The sequence below is a fragment of the Schistocerca americana genome, chromosome 1 (assembly GCF_021461395.2).
Source record: "Schistocerca americana isolate TAMUIC-IGC-003095 chromosome 1, iqSchAmer2.1, whole genome shotgun sequence".
NCBI lineage: Eukaryota > Metazoa > Arthropoda > Insecta > Orthoptera > Acrididae > Schistocerca > Schistocerca americana.
Genome location: NC_060119.1, coordinates 534,497,687 through 534,516,234, shown reverse-complemented (window position 1 = coordinate 534,516,234; position 18,548 = coordinate 534,497,687). Strand labels below are relative to the sequence as shown.

Sequence of the window (18,548 nt, the reverse complement as noted above, 5' to 3'; positions counted from 1 at the left end):
CCAGAGATAAATTCCGACAAAATTTTTACAAAGGCACAGACGGTGTTTAGAAAGAATAGATTGCATGCAACTGGTGGTGGCGTGTTTATCGCTGTTAGTAATAGTTTATCCTGTAGTGAAATAGAAGTGGATAGTTCCTGTGAATTATTATGGGTGGAGGTTATACTCAACAGCCGCGCTAGGTTAATAATTGGCTCCTTTTACTGACCTCCCGGCTCAGCAGCATTAGTGGCAGAACAACTGAGAGAAAATCTGGAATACATTTCACATAAATTTCCTCTGCATGTTATAGTCTTAGGTGGAGATTTCAATTTACCATATATAGACTGGGACACTCAGATGTTTATGACAGCTGGTAGGGACAGAGCAGCGAGTGACATTATACTGAGAGCACTATCCGAAAATTACCTCGAGCAATTAAACAGAGAACTGACTTGTGTAGATAACATCTTGGACCTACTGATAACAAACAGACCCGAACTTTTCGACTCTGTAAGCCCAGAACAGGGAATCAGTGATCATAAGCTCGTTGCAGCATCCCTGAATATGGAAGTAAATAGGAATATAAAAAAAGGGAGGAAGGTGTATCTGTTTAGCAAGAATAATAGGAGGCAGATTTCAGACTACCTAACAGATCAAAACGAAAATTTCTGTTCCGACACTGATAATGTTGAGTGTTTATGGAAAAAGTTCAAGGCAATCGTAAAATGCGTTTTAGACAGGTACGTGCCGAGTAAAACTGTGAGGGACGGGAAAAACCCACCGTGGTTCAACAACAAAATTAGGAAACTACTGCGAAAGCGGAGAGAGCTTCACTGCAAGTTTAACCGAAGCCAAAACCTCTCGGACAAACAGAAGCTAGACGATGTCAAAGTTAGCGTAAGGAGGGCTATGCGTGAAGCGTTCAGTGAATTAGAAAGTAAAATTCTATGTACTGACTTGACAGAAAATCCTAGGAAGTTCTGGTCTTACATTGAATCAGTAAGTGGATCGAAACAGCATATCCAGGGACTCTGGGATGATGGTGGCATTGAAACAGAAGATGACATTGTAAAGCTGAAATACTAAACATCTTTTTCCAGAGCTGTTTCACAGAGGAAGACCGCACTGCAGTTCCTTCTCTAAATCCTTGCACAAACGAAAAAAATGGCTGACATTGAAATAAGTGTCCAAGGAATAGAAAAGCAACTGAAATCACTCAACGGAGGAAAGTCCACTGGACCTGACGGGATACCAGTTCGATTCTACACAGAGTACGCGAAAGAACTTGCCTCCTTTCTAACAGCCTTGTACCATAAGTCTCTATAGGAACGGAAGGTTCCAAATGATTGGAAAAGAGCACAGGTAGTCCCAGTTTTCAAAAAGGATCGTCAAGCAGATACGCAAAGCTATAGGCCTATATCTTTGACATCGATCTGTTGTAGAATTTTAGAACATGTTTTTTGCTTGTGTATCATGTCATTTCTGGAAACCCAGAATCTACTCTGTAGGAATCAACATGGATTCCGGAAACAGTGATCATGTGAGACCCAACTCGCTTTATTTGTTCATGAGACACAGAAAATATTAGATGCAGGTTCCCAGGTAGTTGCCATTTTCCTTGACTTCCGGAAAGTGTTCGATGCAGTTCCGCACTGTCGCCTGATAAATAAAGTAAGAGCCTACGGAATATCAGACCAGCTGTGTGGCTGAATTGAAGAGTTTTTAGCAAACCGAACGCAGCATGTTGTTCTCAATGGAGAGACGTCTACAGACGTTAAAGTAACCTCTGGCGTACCACAGGGGTGTTATGGGACCATTGCTTTTCACAATATATGTAAATGACCTAGTAGATAGTGTTGGAAGTTCCATGCGGCTTTTCGCGGATGATGCTGTAGTATAAAGAGAAGTTGCAGCATTAGAAAATTGCAACGAAATGTAAGATGATCTGCAGCAGATAGGCACTTGGTGCAGGGAGTGGCAACTGACCCTTAATGTAGACAAATGTAATGTATTGTGAATATATAGAAAGAAGGATCCTTTATTGTAGGATTATGATTGCAGAACAAACACTGGTAGCAGTTACTTCTGTAAAATATCTGGGAGTATGCATATGGAACGATTTGAAGTGGAATGATCATATAAAATTAATTGTTAGTAAGGCGGGTTTCAGGTTGAGATTCATTGGGAGAGTTCTTAGAAAATGTAGTCCATCAACAAAGGAGGTGGCTTACAAAACACTCGTTCTGTCTATACTTGAGTATTGCTCATCGATCCGTACCAGGTCGGGTTGACAGAGGAGATAGAGAAGATCCAAAGAAGAGCGGCGCGTTTCGTCACAGGGTTATTTGGTAAGCATGATAGTGTTACAGAGATGGATAACAAACTCAAGTGGCAGACTCTTCAAGAGAGGCACTCTGCATCGCGGTTTAGCTTGGTGTAGGGGTTTCGAGAGGGTGCGTTTCTGGATGGGGTATCGAATGTATTGCTTCCCCGTACTTATACCTCCCGAGGAGATCATGAATGTAAAATTAGAGAGATCCGAGCGCGCACGGAGGCTTTCCGGCAGTCATTCTCCCGCGAGCCATACGTGAGTGGAACAGGAAAGGGAGGTAATGACAGTGGCACGTAAAGTACCCTCCGCCACACACCGTTGGGTGGCTTGTGGAGTATAAATGTAGATGTAGATGTAGATGAAGAATTTCAGCTTGACTGCTGTGCCACTGACCACCTCGTTGCAGTAAATTTAAGTTATTTGTATACATGTAAAAAAGAGACATTTAAGAATCATATTTTGCAAGGGTTGATACACATAATTAATGGGCACTTCATCTAATGATTTCTGATTCTCTACCCTTGTTTCCTGTCATTTTCAATGTGTTAAGACACTGTTTTCTTTGTTAATGGAAGATCTGATTTTTTTTATTTTTATTTTGTCACAAAAAAATTGGTTGTGTTAGTGTGATTGTCTGCTATTTATTTGTTGTGTGCTTCATATGTTATGTTTTGTGTGTTAACTTGAAGGATGGTCCACAAAGTTCAAAGCTTCACTGCCGTTTTCTCTCTCCCTCTCTCTCTCTCTCTCTCTCTCTCTCTCTCTCTGTGTGTGTGTGTGTGTGTGTGTGTGTGTGTGTGTGTGTGTGTGTGTGTTTTGAGGGGGGGGGGTATTTATAATAATCTTGTGTGTTTTGAGGGGGGGTATTTATAATATTCTTCTTTTGTGGCAGATAATGTTGTTCTATTGAAGGCTGATATGTATTCATTTAGTACATTTTTCCTTGGGCTATTGATTTTAGAATACAGCAGTTATCTTCCAGTATTAATTTTTGTTGCAAGCTATTACTAGTTTTAAAAAATTTCGTATCAATTTCCGTATCTGTTCAGTGTTGTTTCTGATCAACAAAACTGTATACAAAAGTTGAGTGTTACTTTTCTAATGCTCTGTGTATCTGGTTCTTTAGTTCCTACAAGTTTGGTCTACAGATAGTCAATAATTGCAAGTTTACAGCTGGCTAACACGTTAGTTATGCATGCTAGGTTCTGTGCCTGTCTTTCTGTTGTGTTTCCTACTGTGTGTGTGTTTCTGTTGTATGCCATTTGTTGCTTATTTTCTCAGAACTCAGTGGAGTTCTTTAGGCTTCAGTTTGCAGTGTGCGTATGCTGTTCATAGTAAATTGAGCTAAATTGTAGGTTGTTGCATGGATAATGATGATGACCACAGGGCTAGGGGTTATTTAGTTCATGAATTTTAGGTAATAACTTAAGAGACGGAGCCTTGGGAATGTTTTGTTTCATTTTTTCAAATCTCTGCAGCTGTGAAAATATATCTGCTTTTGTTGGCTTTGTTAAGGTCATTTCCGTATAAATTGCTACACACAGTTAAGTCGCATCTTAAGTTCTTGCATTTTTCACAGAAGAGTTTAAACAATAACTCTTTTCATACTCCACACACTTTACATGTGAGTGGAACACTACAACCACCGTAATATATGGTACTCTGTGCCAAGTACCCTCTGCCTTGCTCTTCAGTGTTCCCCCCCCCCCCCCCCCCCCCCAATGTTGGGGCTTAGGTAATTACTTTCAGTACAGGGATCAAGGAAGTCATGTGTACCCCTGTTGACTCTGTACAGCTGGGGAATTAAAATAGTTATTTTATTGGTATCCTTGCCTTGATGTTGAAAAGAGTAGCCAGTTTTGTATTTTTTTTGTTTCTGTACATCATTTCATTTGTGAAGTCATAGTGTGGGTACACATTTTATACTAATCAGGAGCAATTAATGGTGTGGTTTACAAATGTTCAGACAGGGAAAACTCTGTCAGAAATGATTAGTGCATTTTGAGGTAGTGTTGGCAAGGCCACTAGTGCTACCTAGTATGGAAAGGAGTGAGAACTTGGCAGCCAGAAAAATTTTGGCAGAGAAATGGCAGCTGGCCACAGCTCACTATGGCATACTAATTGAGGGACATTAAATCATGTAATCCTCCGCCGTGATTTAAATTTACATTCCAGTTCAAATGAATTACACACTTATCATGATTAGTGGAGGTTTGTTTGAATGATAGAAAGGAACTGCAGAGCAAACTTGCCCAAAACTACAAGAAGCTGTAAGATGGTAGAAAGTGTAGCTCACTACTTGCCATATAGAGGAGGCATTGATTCACAGACAGGCACAATGAAGAAAAATACGTGAAATATTTCACCTTTCGAATTTTTTTCAGAAGCAGAAAATTCTCACATTTACAAACAACTGTATCACACAAGCATAACTCTTACACACAAGGCCACTGTGTCTAGGTGCTAAGACCAGACACTGTGGTGCCTTTAGACTGTGTGTGTGTGTGTGTGTGTGTGTGTGTGTGTGTGTGTGTGTGTGTGTGTGTGTGTGTGTGTGTAAAGGTTTTCTGAAGGACTGTGGCCAATCTACCCTTTCCATGTTGTTGTTCCAGCCTAGATTTTCCGATTTTTTGACTTAACATGACAGCAGACACATTTAAAATTGAAACAGATTGTGTTAACAATGTACATACAGAAAGAAACCAAATTAATAGATTGTTCACTGTCATATTTGAATATGTGGGTGTAATATATATTCTGTGCGGTGAGAGACAAAAAATACGTTGTCACGAGCTTCTCCCACACCAGTGGCCCCAGTAGTTCGTTATACTGCCAGCAATGGGACATGTGCCATTAGACTAAGATTCTGTTTCTTACTCTTTCATAAAACAATGTATGCTGTACACTGTTGTTTGGCTTCATGTAATTTCTGCTGTGCCATTTGCAGTAAACACAGCAGTGGTAATACATGCTCTAACAGTAAAATGTATTTAAATATTTAATGTTTCTTTCAAAATACATGCAATACAGATGTGACAGATTGATGTTACTAGGTGGTGTGCCAAATTGTACACCACCATTATTGCAGAGTGCTGATTACCATCGTCATTTGAGTAATTGTGTCTTCTGGACAGAATTCCTGAATCTTAAAGATGTCAGCTTACCAATAGGATCATACTGGCTCAGGAACCTGCTATTAAATCATGTTGTTTTCATCCACTTTGAAGACTTGTCAGACCTCTTCGTATGCTTTTCTCAAATTGTTGTCTTCTCACATGGCTGCTTTATTTTGTTTTCCCGTGTCTTAAGAATCTTGCATTGGATTCCTTATATATGGTGTTACCGTGTTAGTATCTGTGTAAACAGATTCCGAAGGATGTAAGTTGCAGTATTTATTTGGAGATGAAAAGGCATGCACAGGATAGAGTAGCATCAAATCGGTCTTTGGACTGAAGACCTCAGCAACAACAAACTGTGGACTTGCCTGTTTTGGACCCTCATACAAATATAATTGTTTACTTGCCTATTGAGATTGAAAGGATACATAGTACCAATTTTGAACTACTACTACCCAGGCAGAATAAAACAAATTGCACTTTGATAGTGGCATTACATTTTCTGTGCTTTGCTGATGTGACTGAAAATACTTTCCATTAAAATGAACCAATTATTAACCACTAAAGGTAAAAACTCCATCTGAACAGGCCTTGGAAGGCCCAGTGGTACTGACGGACTACAGTGTCAACCTCAGCTGTGGGGCATCGCTGTATGGAGGGGCATGTGGTCAGCAAGCCACTTTCCCGACTGTTACTTCTCAATCAAGTGGCTCCTCAATGGCTTCAAAGGACTGAGTGCACCCCACTTGCCAACAGGGATTGGTAGACCCAGTCAATCATCAATCCAAGTGCTAGTCAAACTCAACAGGTTTAACTTCACTGATCTGATGGGACTGGAGTTACCATTATGGCATGGCTGTTGGCATTAACCAGTAAATGGTCTGTCAGTTTCTGTAGTCTTTGCCCACCGACCAGTAAAAGATAAGGCATTTCCTTTACAATTGGTTAATGGCTCCACATCGCTCTTGGTAATTTAGAATAAAATATTCCTACATATCTATATGATTGGATATCAGGTACATCCTTAATTGTCCCACATAGCCAAATAAGAGATACTGCATGATAGGTAGCATAAGGCTATAGGTAGAGAGAGGCTGAATGAAACACATTTGGCTTTCATGAGAGCACTGCATGAAGCCTTCGGTGATGACTGTAGTAGAATATGGTCAAATGATCTTCCACAAAGCCAAAGTAAGTATATACAGAGCACCTTCAAGAAACTTTGGTCCTTCATGAGAAATTCTGGAAGCTTGGTTGTCCCATCTCACAGTGAAAAACAAAGAAATAGTCGTTGCTGGTGATTCAAATGTGGGTTTATTGAAAAGCTCCGTCAGTGAAACATTACTGCAATCAGAATCGCTGTCATTAAATTTAATACCTACCATGAATTTTGCAACTAGGGTATGTAATTATTCTGAGTTTGTCATTGATAATATCTTTGTAGACAAATCTTGGGGAAAAAAGCCATATCACAAAACAAATAGTAAGTGGACTATTGATCATGACATGTAGCATCTTATAGTAAATGTTGAAACTTGTTGGGATATAAAATCTATTAAATCTGAGTATAGGATTTTAGGAGGTTGCTCAAAGACATGAACTGGATAGCTGTCTCTTCAGATTCAAATGGAAAATACAAAACATCCATTAATAAAGTTACTTCCTCATTTGAAAATTGTTTTCCCCCTGAAGGTAACTGAAACCTAACAGAAGTCTAAAAATAAACCACGAGGTATAAAGGTATCATGTGGACAAAAAACAAAAGTGTATATACTATCTAGGAACAGCTCTGATGTTAGCATTACAAAGAATACTGCAATATATTGAAGCAAGTAAACCAGAAACATAAGCAGTTTTGTTATGAGAAAAAGATAATTTCTTCAGCAACAAAATAAAGACTATATGGGATATAGCGAAGACAGGCAGGAGGAAGCCAGAAAGGAAAAGGAACAGATAGCTCTAAAATAAATGAGACATTGGTAACAAGTGTATGTAGTGTTACAAACCTCTTAAAACAAGTGTTCCGTTTCTGTTACTGACAGTTTGGGGTCATCAGGTTCAGTAAACAGTGCTGTGGGATATCTGAGACCAGTCTCTATGAATAACTTCAATAAAATGGAAATGACTACTCCAAAAGAAGTAGCACCCATTATAAAATCCTTAAAAATCAGAAACTTCTAGTGGTTATGGTAACACATCAACGAAGTTCATCAAAGGGTGTTCACTTCAGTTGAGTTATTTGTACAATCCTCTCTTATCAGTAGAATATTTCCAGACTGGCTAAAATATGCTGAAAGTAAGTTCTTTGACAGGAAGGGAGATAGAAAGATACAGACAACCTATCATCCAATTTCATTTTTTCCGGGATTTTCAAAATATTTGAAAAGGTTGTTTTCAAGTGTCCTGTTAAGCAGCTGACGGCAAAGAATTTAGTTTTCAAGTCACAGTTTGGGTTCCTTAAGGGTTCCAATATAGAGAAGGCCCACCAAAAAAATCATAAAACAAGAAAGTAGTATGCTAGTAGAAGCAGCAAACACAAATTAAATTGCAGCCTATTTTAAACAGCACACAAATGCTGTAGAAATAATTGACGAAATAGTCGCACTCATCAAACAGTGCGACAGCAAACCCACCATTACTGCAGGCGATCTCAACTGCAGAATAGACACAGAAAACTATAAAACAAAACTAGTTGTTGAAACCCTAGGAGAAGGTGGTTTCACCCTACTTAACGATAGACAGATACCTACATACATATGCCACAATGGGAAAAGCACCATTGATATCGCATTAACAAGAGGAGAAATAGAAGGAAGTATTCAACCAATATGGCATGACTCCATTACTCCTGTACGAAAGCACATTCCAATGAAGATAAAAATAAATATCGTCACGTCACCGCCAGCAAGAAAGACCCACCAAATCACACAAAGAAAAATTGATATAGAAAAATTAACAAACCAGCAAGAACAATCAACATAAATAGAAACTTTCATAGAAGAAGGAGACCTTGAAAAAGCGACAGACCAAATAGAAGACCTCCTAAAAAATTCAGTGATACAAACAATCCCCAAAACAAGGAGGGCGAAAAGATGGTTCGATGCTGAATGCTACAGCAAAAGGAACACTGTTCTAAGAATGCTCTACAGACTAAAAAGAAACCAGCATGATGAGGAAACATACAAACTGTACACAGAAGAGAGGAGGATCTACAAAAACTAATACGAGAGAAGAAAAAAGAATACATAGAAAGAGAGGCAAAAAGAGAAGCGGATGAAGCAGAGAAAGACCCATACATAGCAGCAAGACCAAGAAAAATGGTTCGTATACCAAATATAGACCTGAAGGAATGGGAAGACCACTTCAGTAAGTAACTGAACAAACGAGGAATCAAAACACCCCCAAAGAAAGAGCAACAACATCAAACTAAGGAAAAAGGCAATATATGGGAGCCTCTAAATGAAGAAGATGTGAAAGAAGTAATAAAAGCACTGAAGAACAAGAAAGCAGCAGGACCCGATAATATACATAATGAACATATAAAAGATGCAAAAGAGGCCCTCCAACACATATGGACCAAACTATTTAACAAATGCCTGGAGCTTGGAAGAATTCAGACACAATGGAGACACTCTACAATAAAAGTTCTCTACAAAGGTAGAGGAGACCCAGTGGACCCAAACAAGTAGAGAGGCATAGCCCTGGAAAATACTCAATTCAAGATATTTTCAAAGATAACACAAAAAATCTAAGCCTCTGTGGACAGTCATCTCCCAGAATGACAAATGGGTTTCAGATCTCGAAGATCAACACTTACGACAGTCAGGTTTCTTCTAAACATCATTGACGAAGCGCTACAAAAGAAGCAAATGTTCTACACAGTGCTCATAGACTTTACCAAAGCCTTTGACCTATTGGAAAGAGATCTCATAGTCCGAAAACTGGAAAACACAATGGGAGAAGATAGCGTATGGGCAAGAATCGAGTCAATCCTCAAATACAACTTAATCATAATATCAGACAACCTCTCTTTTTCGAACCCCATTCTGCAATTGAACGGAGTCTTACAGGGTGACCCAATGAGCCCTTTGCTGTACATTCTTGCCACTGAAGAAGTACTCCGAATTGGAGAAAATGAAGAAAATGTGTATGTATATGCATACGCTGACGACATAGCAGTAGGTTCAACAGATATACAGAAGCTGCAGAGAATCATTGAGAAAATAGACAGATGGTGCAGTGAACACAAACTACACATAAACATAACAAAGGCAGAAATGGTAATTTTCAGAAAAGGGGGCAAAACACCCAAGAATGCGGAAATCAGCATCAGAGGACAAAAAATAAAAATCTCATCAGACTTTAAATACCTAGGAGTGACATTGCAACCAACAGCCAAATGATTCACAAAAAATACAACAGAACGTGCAGCCCAAGCAATAATAGCAATACAGGACATCAAAAACATCCGCCTACTCAGTCTAGAAACAGCCATGAAATTATTCAACACAAAAATCTTGCCAATCCTGGCCTATGGGATGGAGGTTATATGGGACCACCTGACAGAAAAAAATCTAGAAACACTAGAAAAGGTAAAATCGACCTATCTAAAAAGAGCACTAGGTCTCTCAAAGACAACAAGATCTAGACTAATGTACCTGCTAGCGAGAGACACATTCCTAATTGAAGACATCAGACTTCGATATATGATGCCACACACCAGGGCTTCCGGAAAGCAACTGAAGATCATGGAGGACAAACGAGAAAAAATATGGCCGGTGTTCTATAGCACCGAAGCAATGACGAATCACTCATGGACAGCACCAAACTTCGAACAGCGACATGTTGTAACTAAACTTTCTATTCACGGCTTTCATCATCTAATCTGCAAAATGTGGAGAGGCAAGGCATGGCTCTTGCATCACCTGTGCATTCATCCCTTTTGGTGTGTGACTGTTGCACAAAAAATGAAATCTCTCCAGACCACGCCGCTGTGGACTTTATTTTGTTTTCAAATTTGAAAACCCTGTTGAAAGAACGAAGATATGCAACGATAGACAAGATAAAAGAAAATCCACATATGGTGCTCCTTGTGATGCCGCAAGAGGTGTACCAAGACTGCTTCTGCCGGTGGAAATGGAGCTGGCACCGGGGTATCAATTGTTGAGAAGAGTCTTTCAAAGGAGGCCATGCACAATAAGTAAAAGGTAAGTATAGAAAGGGGGGGGGGGGGAATTGTGGACAAAGTTCCGGGATTTTTTGGACAGACCTTGTATGAAGCTCAGTCTGAAAGAAACTGCATAAACGTTTTCTGATTTTAAAAAGATTCTAAATTGGTGCAAAGATTGGCAACTTGCTTTAAATGTTCAAAAATGTAAAATTTTGCACTTTACAGAAAGAAAAAAATCATGGTAACGTATGACTGTAATATTACTTTGTCACTGCTGGGATCAGCCAACTCAAATACCTCGATGTAACACTTTGTAGGGATATGAAATGGAATGATCACATGGGCCCAATCATGGTTAAAGTACGAGGTAGACTTCAGTTTATTGTTAGAGTACTGAGAAAATGCTGTCTGCAAATGAGATAGCTTACAAATCGCTCGGGTGACCTATTTTGTAATATCAGTCAAGTGTGTGAGACCTGGGACCTGTACCAAATAGTACTAACAGAAGATATTGACCATGTGCGGAGGAGAGCAGTGTGAATGGTCACAGGTTTGTTTGACCCGTAGGAGTGTCTCACAGAGATACTGAAGAAATTGAAGTGGCAGAGACTCCTGGGGATAAATTATCCTGAGAAAGCCTACTTACAAAATTTCAAGAAGCGGCTTGAAATGATGATTCTAGGAATATACTAAGATCCCTGCTTATCACTCGCATAAGGATCGTAAGGACAACATCGGATTAATTACAGTACACACAGGTATTTAAACAGTCATTCTTCCCAAACTCAATATACGAATGGAATGGGAGGAAACCCCAATAACTGGTACAATGGCGTATACCTTTTGCAATGTGCTTCACAGTGGTTTGCAGAATATAGATTTAGATGTAGATAAACATTAGATGGCTGTCAACAGGTGTGTTAGTACTAAGTTACTTTCAAACAGTGCAGCACCAAATCTTCTCATTGCTGTGGAAATTTTGATCTTTCATTTGGCAGAGTATTAGAATTTGAAGTAATTCATACGTGCTTTAGATATGTAAACAGATTTTTTTGTGTTGCTGTAGTTTTGAAGAAGTGTTTCACTTGTCATTCTTGACGCTGTTACTTTTGAATATGTGTTTTGCTTTTAATATGGAGGAATGGATTCTTATTAAGTCAGTTTCTCTTTCAGGTTTTACAACAATAATTCCTCCTTTGTACATGGCGGTCTAGATGCACCCAATAGAGAAACGACACCTGTGATTGGACAAAAGCAGATCCATCAAAAAATTCAACAGCTTAATTTTCATGACTGTCATGCTAAGATAAGTCAAGTTGATTCTCAGGCAACACTTGGAGATGGTGTTGTTGTCCAGGTATTTACAGCATTGGATGTGTACAATTACTTTGTCAGCATTTATTTAGTAATCCTTTTTTTGTACATGTAATTTTGACTTTTTGAACTCGATAAGCAAAAGCAGAATGTGCGGTAAATCAGCACTGTCTGACTCTTTCCACTGACTGGTAAATCGAGTACTTTATTCTAATTTTACTCCAGTAAAGTGTCAGATTTTGCCGTATGGAAATAATACACTATATATTTTAGTTTTCAATTTGTGCACGACTTATATTGAGACTACGAAGTAGTGCCATCACCTACTAAATGTGCCTCAAAAATAGTGCCGTAAGTAACAAGAGCATGCAACAGAATGGGATGACTCCATAAGCAAATCAGCCAGTGTGTTCCGTGCCACTACCCACCACCCCTCCCCCCTGCGCACACGCACACGCACATATGCATTCTATCCACAGCAGTGTAGATAACTTTGGATGAATACTAGCAGTGTTTACTGCACTCTCGTTTTGGTGAATGTTTACTGACTGCTATCACGTGACGCGGTGACTAGGTGCAGTCTTGTACCACTTCAGAGTTGCTCATGTTAATATCTCACAATGCAGGCACACAAGGTGATAATGGAAAATTCAAATGCTGCTTGCCATCTTCTTGGTGGTAAGAAGGAGAAAGTCACTGTACTCATTGAAAAGCTGAAAGTTTGCAAACAAAATAATGAAGTTGTATTGGTCTGGAAATTGCAACAGAAAGGACAGTGCTGAGTGGACTGGGATTGAAGTATGTGTCAAAGAAGCAGTAGCAAAGTGCAACAAATATATAGATATAGATAAATGTGTTATGCAGCAGTTTCTCTGATGCTATGGACAATTAGTAGTAGTATCAACTTTTCAAAAACTTACAGCCTTTATTGCTTCAAGGGTAACAAGAAAATCCAAAAATAAAGGTTATTCACGAACTAACTTTACAACTTGACTTTTAGTATCTTTAAAATTGTACTAGATTTTAACAAATGGTTTTCAACATGCGAAAAGGAAACACACAAAGCTTTGTTTTACTCTCTGTATATGGTTCAAGATGTCCACAGTGACATGTTCATATGTATTGTGATTGCAAGCCTTGAAGTCCTGTAGGTCTCTAACCTTGGTTTGGTACACCAAATCCTTTACAAAACAATTCCCCTTCGGTGGCTAGAATAGACCCGTGGTTCTTTCTTGCTCATCATAAGAGGCTACTATAAGAGTCTTCTTTATTGCATAGAGTTTTTTACCTTGGTCTTGTGACCGGTCTTTGGAATTTTGAAGGCTTTTACTCCTTTCACTTTTTTAACACTTTTCCCTCACATTTTTTGGCTTTTTAAATTCTTGTCCCCTTTTTGAGTTTGACCTCCGCTTTCCAAATTTTACTGAAGTGCGGGCCGTTTGGAGAAGAATGCCGTACTGTGGTGGATTACCTCTCCGCTGTATGCTGTTATTTTTTGCACTTTCCAATCAAGTGGATCTACCTTTGCACCTGAAATCCAGGACAGTAGCCAGTTTGTCGTGGTGGGGTTGTCATATACTCTCTTGATGGTAGCCCCCTGACGATGCAGGGACTGCACTGCTGATGCCTCAGCTGTGACCTCCCTGTGTCAGCCAAGGAATAGGTGCCTATCCACTTCGGGGTACCGGGACTCCAGGCAATGGCTTCTGTGCCAGGCGACCTTTACCTTGGTGGGGTATTGCCCACAGGGAGAGCCTCCAATAGGAGTGGCATCAAGATGGATGATCCACAATGAAACGGTCACCTCATCAGTCAGGAACAGTGATTTATTGACCATGCGTCAAGATTCGACGAAGCCAATGTTTTTCATTGAAAATATTGATGATCGGTTTTGAGAGATTGCAGCAATAGAGAAAATATGAAACGGATTTTTGCTGATCAAAACTTTACACACCAACCAATTATGGGCACTTCAGGCCTATGTGAAGTTAGGAGATACACCAATCACCATTGCTCCTCATAACAAGCTCACTAGAATTCTAGGTGTTACCTTCCATTGGGACCTAATGCTACAAACTGCTGAAGAGCTGCTACTAATCTGGCACGGCTTTGATTCCATTTTGTTTGCCGCATCCAGATGGGACCCTAGGATAATAGAGCAGACACTGGAGCTTCTATCGTAGCCTTCGATGGCAATGTTTTACGTGGGAAGGTAAAGGTCATGATTTATAGGTGAGATGTCAGGTGTTACTTTCATCCTCCAATGAGATGTTTTAAGTGTCAAAGTTTCGCGCACATGTCCTCCTGCTGTTCTAATGAGGTTATATGTAGGGCAAAAAATGTGGATGAGCATCCCATGACGGCAGTCCTTGTGACCAACCACCACAGTGTTCAACTGTCCCGCGGAACCACACCCTCCTTGTTTACCGCAATGCTCGATGTTCGAGAAGGAGAAGGAAATTCAAGAGTATAAAATGCTTGACTGCCTGTCTTACCAAGGTGCAAGGAAAAAGTCTTTCAGATTTCATTTGACTAATGTGGCCTTGAATTTTGCAACTGTTGTCACGGTCCACACAATGACAAGGTCTCGCACGAAAACTCCTGGCCTTTGTCATATTCCAGGGCTTGCCCCACAGTTGGGGGAGGGAATGTCAGCTCCTTCATACCCTACACCTATAGTACTGGTGGTTGCCACACCATTGGTGCGGCCAGAGATGTCAAGTCATTCTCTGGCGTCAGGGTGAGGACACCTGTCAGGGTGGCCCCCTTCTCAAGACAAGGACCAACAGCCACAGGCTGCTGGCTGCAGAAAAGTATGGCGCTCTTCTCTCTCGGAAGAAAAAATGGGAAATCTTCACAGAAATCGAAGTCACAGAAGGATAAGAAGGCTAAGCAGAAAGGTAAGCTAGTTTCTTAGGCTTTGGATGTTCCGCTCCCCAGCCCTGCAGTGGTCTAGCCTGTGCACTTGGATGATGGATCCCACAATCAGGTCAACCACGACCTGGTAACAAAGTAATCACACCCATCTTTTCCATTCTCCACTTTCTCAGACCTGACTCCAGTATTCCTTCACTGGAACTGTAATGGTTACTTTGCCATCTGACCGAACTCTGTCATTTAATGGCTAAATGGCTATTTACTCGGCAATTGGCATAGCCCATCAGCAAACACCATTTAGGGCAACACACCTCCCTGCTCAGATAAACTACCAACCATACTGTAACAATCACACAAATGTCTTGAGGGCGTCTGGTGGGGTTTTTGTACCCTCATACGCTCTGATATTTTCAGTGAGCATGTGCCCCTTACCACTGCAGTAGAAGCTGTGGCCATTACATGTCTACCTGTCAGTTTGGATGACAATATGCAGTGTTTATCTACCCCCAGACGGATCTTTCCATTATCGTGAGCTGTTCGAATGAGTGTCACAGCTCCCCGCTCCTTCCTCTTATAGGGGGACTTGAATTATCTTTTGTGGGGCAGCGACATTAAATCTCAGAGGCCAGGTACTAGAACACATTCTTTCAGAATTGGATGTCTGCCTGTTTAGCACTGGAGATCCAACCCATTTCAATGTGGCCCACGGAATGTTTATAGCTACTGATCTTGCAGTTTGCTGCCAGAGTGTCTTGCCCTTTGATTTAATTGCTCATCCCTGCCAATCTTTGCGACAGTTACCATTTTCCTATCATTCTTTCCCTTTCCACTCACAACAATCTAGAACTTACGCAGCCAGTCGTGACAGATATCGACAAATTAGTACGGGGTACTATTGACAGTATTACACATGCTGCAGCAGCTACTCTTCAGACTCATCCTGATGACTGCCACTGCCATGGTGGTCTGAAGGCATAGCCACAGCTGTAAGGAAGCACCGCAGGGTGCTTGTATGGTACAAGTGCCATCCCTCTATGAAGCTTTCAAGAGAATAGCTTTCAAGAGACTCCGAGCAAAAGCGCAGTTTTTGATAAAGAAAAGGAAGCAGGAGTGTTGGGAGCAATATATGTCAACTATGCGATCTCACACCCCATCATCTCGAGCATGGGCTAAACTCTGCCGCATTTACGGCCATCCACCACCCACGATGGTTCCTGGCATCCTTGTCAATGTTAACATCTGCACTTACCCCGTGATACTTGGCGAATGTTTTACAACACACTTCAGTGAAGTGTCCACTCACAGTAATTATCATCCTCGTTTCCTGACCCAGAAATGCTGTATTGGGTCCCGCCTGCCATCTTTCAATGCACATGGCTCTCTTATCATATAACATCCCTTTTACAGACTTTGCAGCACTTTGGCACTGCGTCACAACCAAATGCTCAATCATCTTTGTGCCGACAAAATGAAACATATCCTCGGGCTTTTTAACCACATTTGGTGGGAGGAAGTATTTCCCTGTCAATAGTGAGAAAATATTATTTTTCTGCCCTGAAACCTGGAAAGGACCTACATTTAACTAACTGCAGGAAAATCTCACTGACGAATGGGCTGTGTAAGCTATTCGAACGAATGGTCAACTGCTGTCTCTTTTTGTGCCTTGAAGCTGGAGGGCATATATCACAATTCCTAAGCAGCTTTTGAGCTTTCTGGTCCATGATAAATCACCTGGTTCATTTGGAATCCGCAGTGTGTAGTGCTTTTGCGCATCGCCAATATCTGAGTGTTACGTTCTTTGATGTACAGAAGGCATAAAATACCACCTAGCAGGTCATACACTATCTACACTGCTGATCCCACAGTCTCTATCACTGTATGCGGATGATCTTCGCCTGTACTACGCATCTGCATCGCTGCATGCTGCTGAGCGCCAACTTCTGAGGACTGCCACATGTCCACTGGCTCAAGGCAACTTGCATGAAGAAGCTGAATGCCCTCTGTTTCCGTAGTCACTCCTCGTGGGGCATGAACCCCACATAGTTCTTCTGGGATTTTACAAAGCGCTGATATTATCTTGCTTGGACTACGGATGTGTTGCCTATGGGTCAGTAACACTGTCTGTACTGAGCCTGCTGGACCCAGTTCACGACACTTGCATGTGGTTGGGAACGGGGGCCTTCCGTAAAAGCACTGTTGACAGCCTCCTGGTGGAAACTAGTATCACCACCACTGCGTGTTAGATGGCAGCAGCTCTTGGCAAGTTACACAGTCACAGTTCATCAGATGTCTACCCATCTATGTCACCCAACTCTGTTCCACATCCAGCAGTTGAGACAGTTTGTGCATTGCCCAAAACTGGGAAGACCAACTGCGATCTGACTCGATATTTTACTGACGGACCTACACACAGCCTCTGTTAGTCTGTGTTCCTAGAGTCCCCCCCCCCCTTCCCTCCCCCCGTTTCTTTCAATCCTCCACTACATCTACACAGATGGATCGAAAGTCAATAACCGATTCAGTTATGGTTTTACACATGCAAGGGGGCACGAGAAGCACTCTCCGCTGAGTGCCTGCAGTGTATACACCGCAGAGTTGGCCACATGTGGCTTGCAGTATTTCAAATCCCAGGCCAGGTTGAACTTTCTGATCTGATCTGTTGCAATTCCATGACTTAGCAATTCCATGAGTTGCTCAAGTCATAACCCTATACTATCCCAAAAATCTTTTGGTCGCCAACATCCAGGATCTACTGGCTGACCTGTACAGCTCTGGAATGGCAGTGACCTTCATCTGGACATAGACATTCCAGGAAATGAACTTGCCGACTGTTTAGCTAAAGATGCAACTGCAGTTGGTCAACTTACTGTTGAGATGCTGAGCACAGATGTAAGATTACAACTTTGACACAATATTTTGAGGCTCTGGGAATTAGAATGGCAGGCTACTACAATCCAAAAAAAGTTGAGAGCAATTAAAAGGTCCACAAAGTGTGGGATAAATCTTTCCAGGCCCCTCGGAAAGATGCCATTGTGTTGTGCCAACTGTGCATCGGCAACACGAGACTCGCCACAAGTTTCTTCTATGTCAGGAGGATCCTGCACACTGCAACTGCAGTAGTCTACTGACAATAGCACTTATTCTTGTTGAGAGCTCCTTCCTGGCCGATCAGCGGCACGCTCTTAGCATAACATCTAGATGAAGAAGTGTAGGCACTTCACAAGTTTTTGCGGACCTGCCGCTAAGCGGCTGTACTGGCACTTGGTGCTGGGCGAGGAACATTTCAATATATGTACTGTTTGGGTCTTACACAATTTGAAAACGCCATATTTGATCAGATTAAGACAATATAATTGAATTATGCCATCTGCACTGAAATATACAGTGTGGACTAGGAGATAAAAGATAATATGGACTCACCAGTATAATGGATAGCTGTTAGTTGTCGGAAATTTTGGAAAATCTCGCATGATGACTTCGCAGTCCTCGCTACAAGAGGTCTTTGCTCATTTCTTTCGTGTGAAAGAAAAAGCGGCACTTCATTAGCTGATTTCTTTATTAACCTTTTAAACAATGCAACCTGCTATGTGATAAACTAAACATATGTAACTGCAGAAAATCCAAAGTTGATGAATGGTTGTCAGAACTTACAGACCTCAAAATTCCAAAATGACATTCAGGAGGATCTTGGTTGACTTTTCCTGTTACCCAAAACCATTGGACCTTAAATATTGAGAAACTTCCAATGTACTCTTTA

General features: G+C 41.0%; 1 protein-coding gene across 3 annotated transcripts in view; it reads left to right on the top strand.

The window, feature by feature from the left end:
- LOC124605589 (ras GTPase-activating protein-binding protein 1) overlaps nt 1–18,548 on the top strand; it is a 146,378-nt gene that overhangs the window by 14,010 nt on the left and 113,820 nt on the right. For all 3 annotated transcript variants that reach the window (XM_047137387.1, XM_047137396.1, XM_047137380.1), the window contains exon 3: nt 11,774–11,957. In XM_047137387.1, coding sequence (XP_046993343.1) covers nt 11,774–11,957 — 184 coding nt within the window. The remainder of the gene's footprint in view (nt 1–11,773; nt 11,958–18,548) is intronic.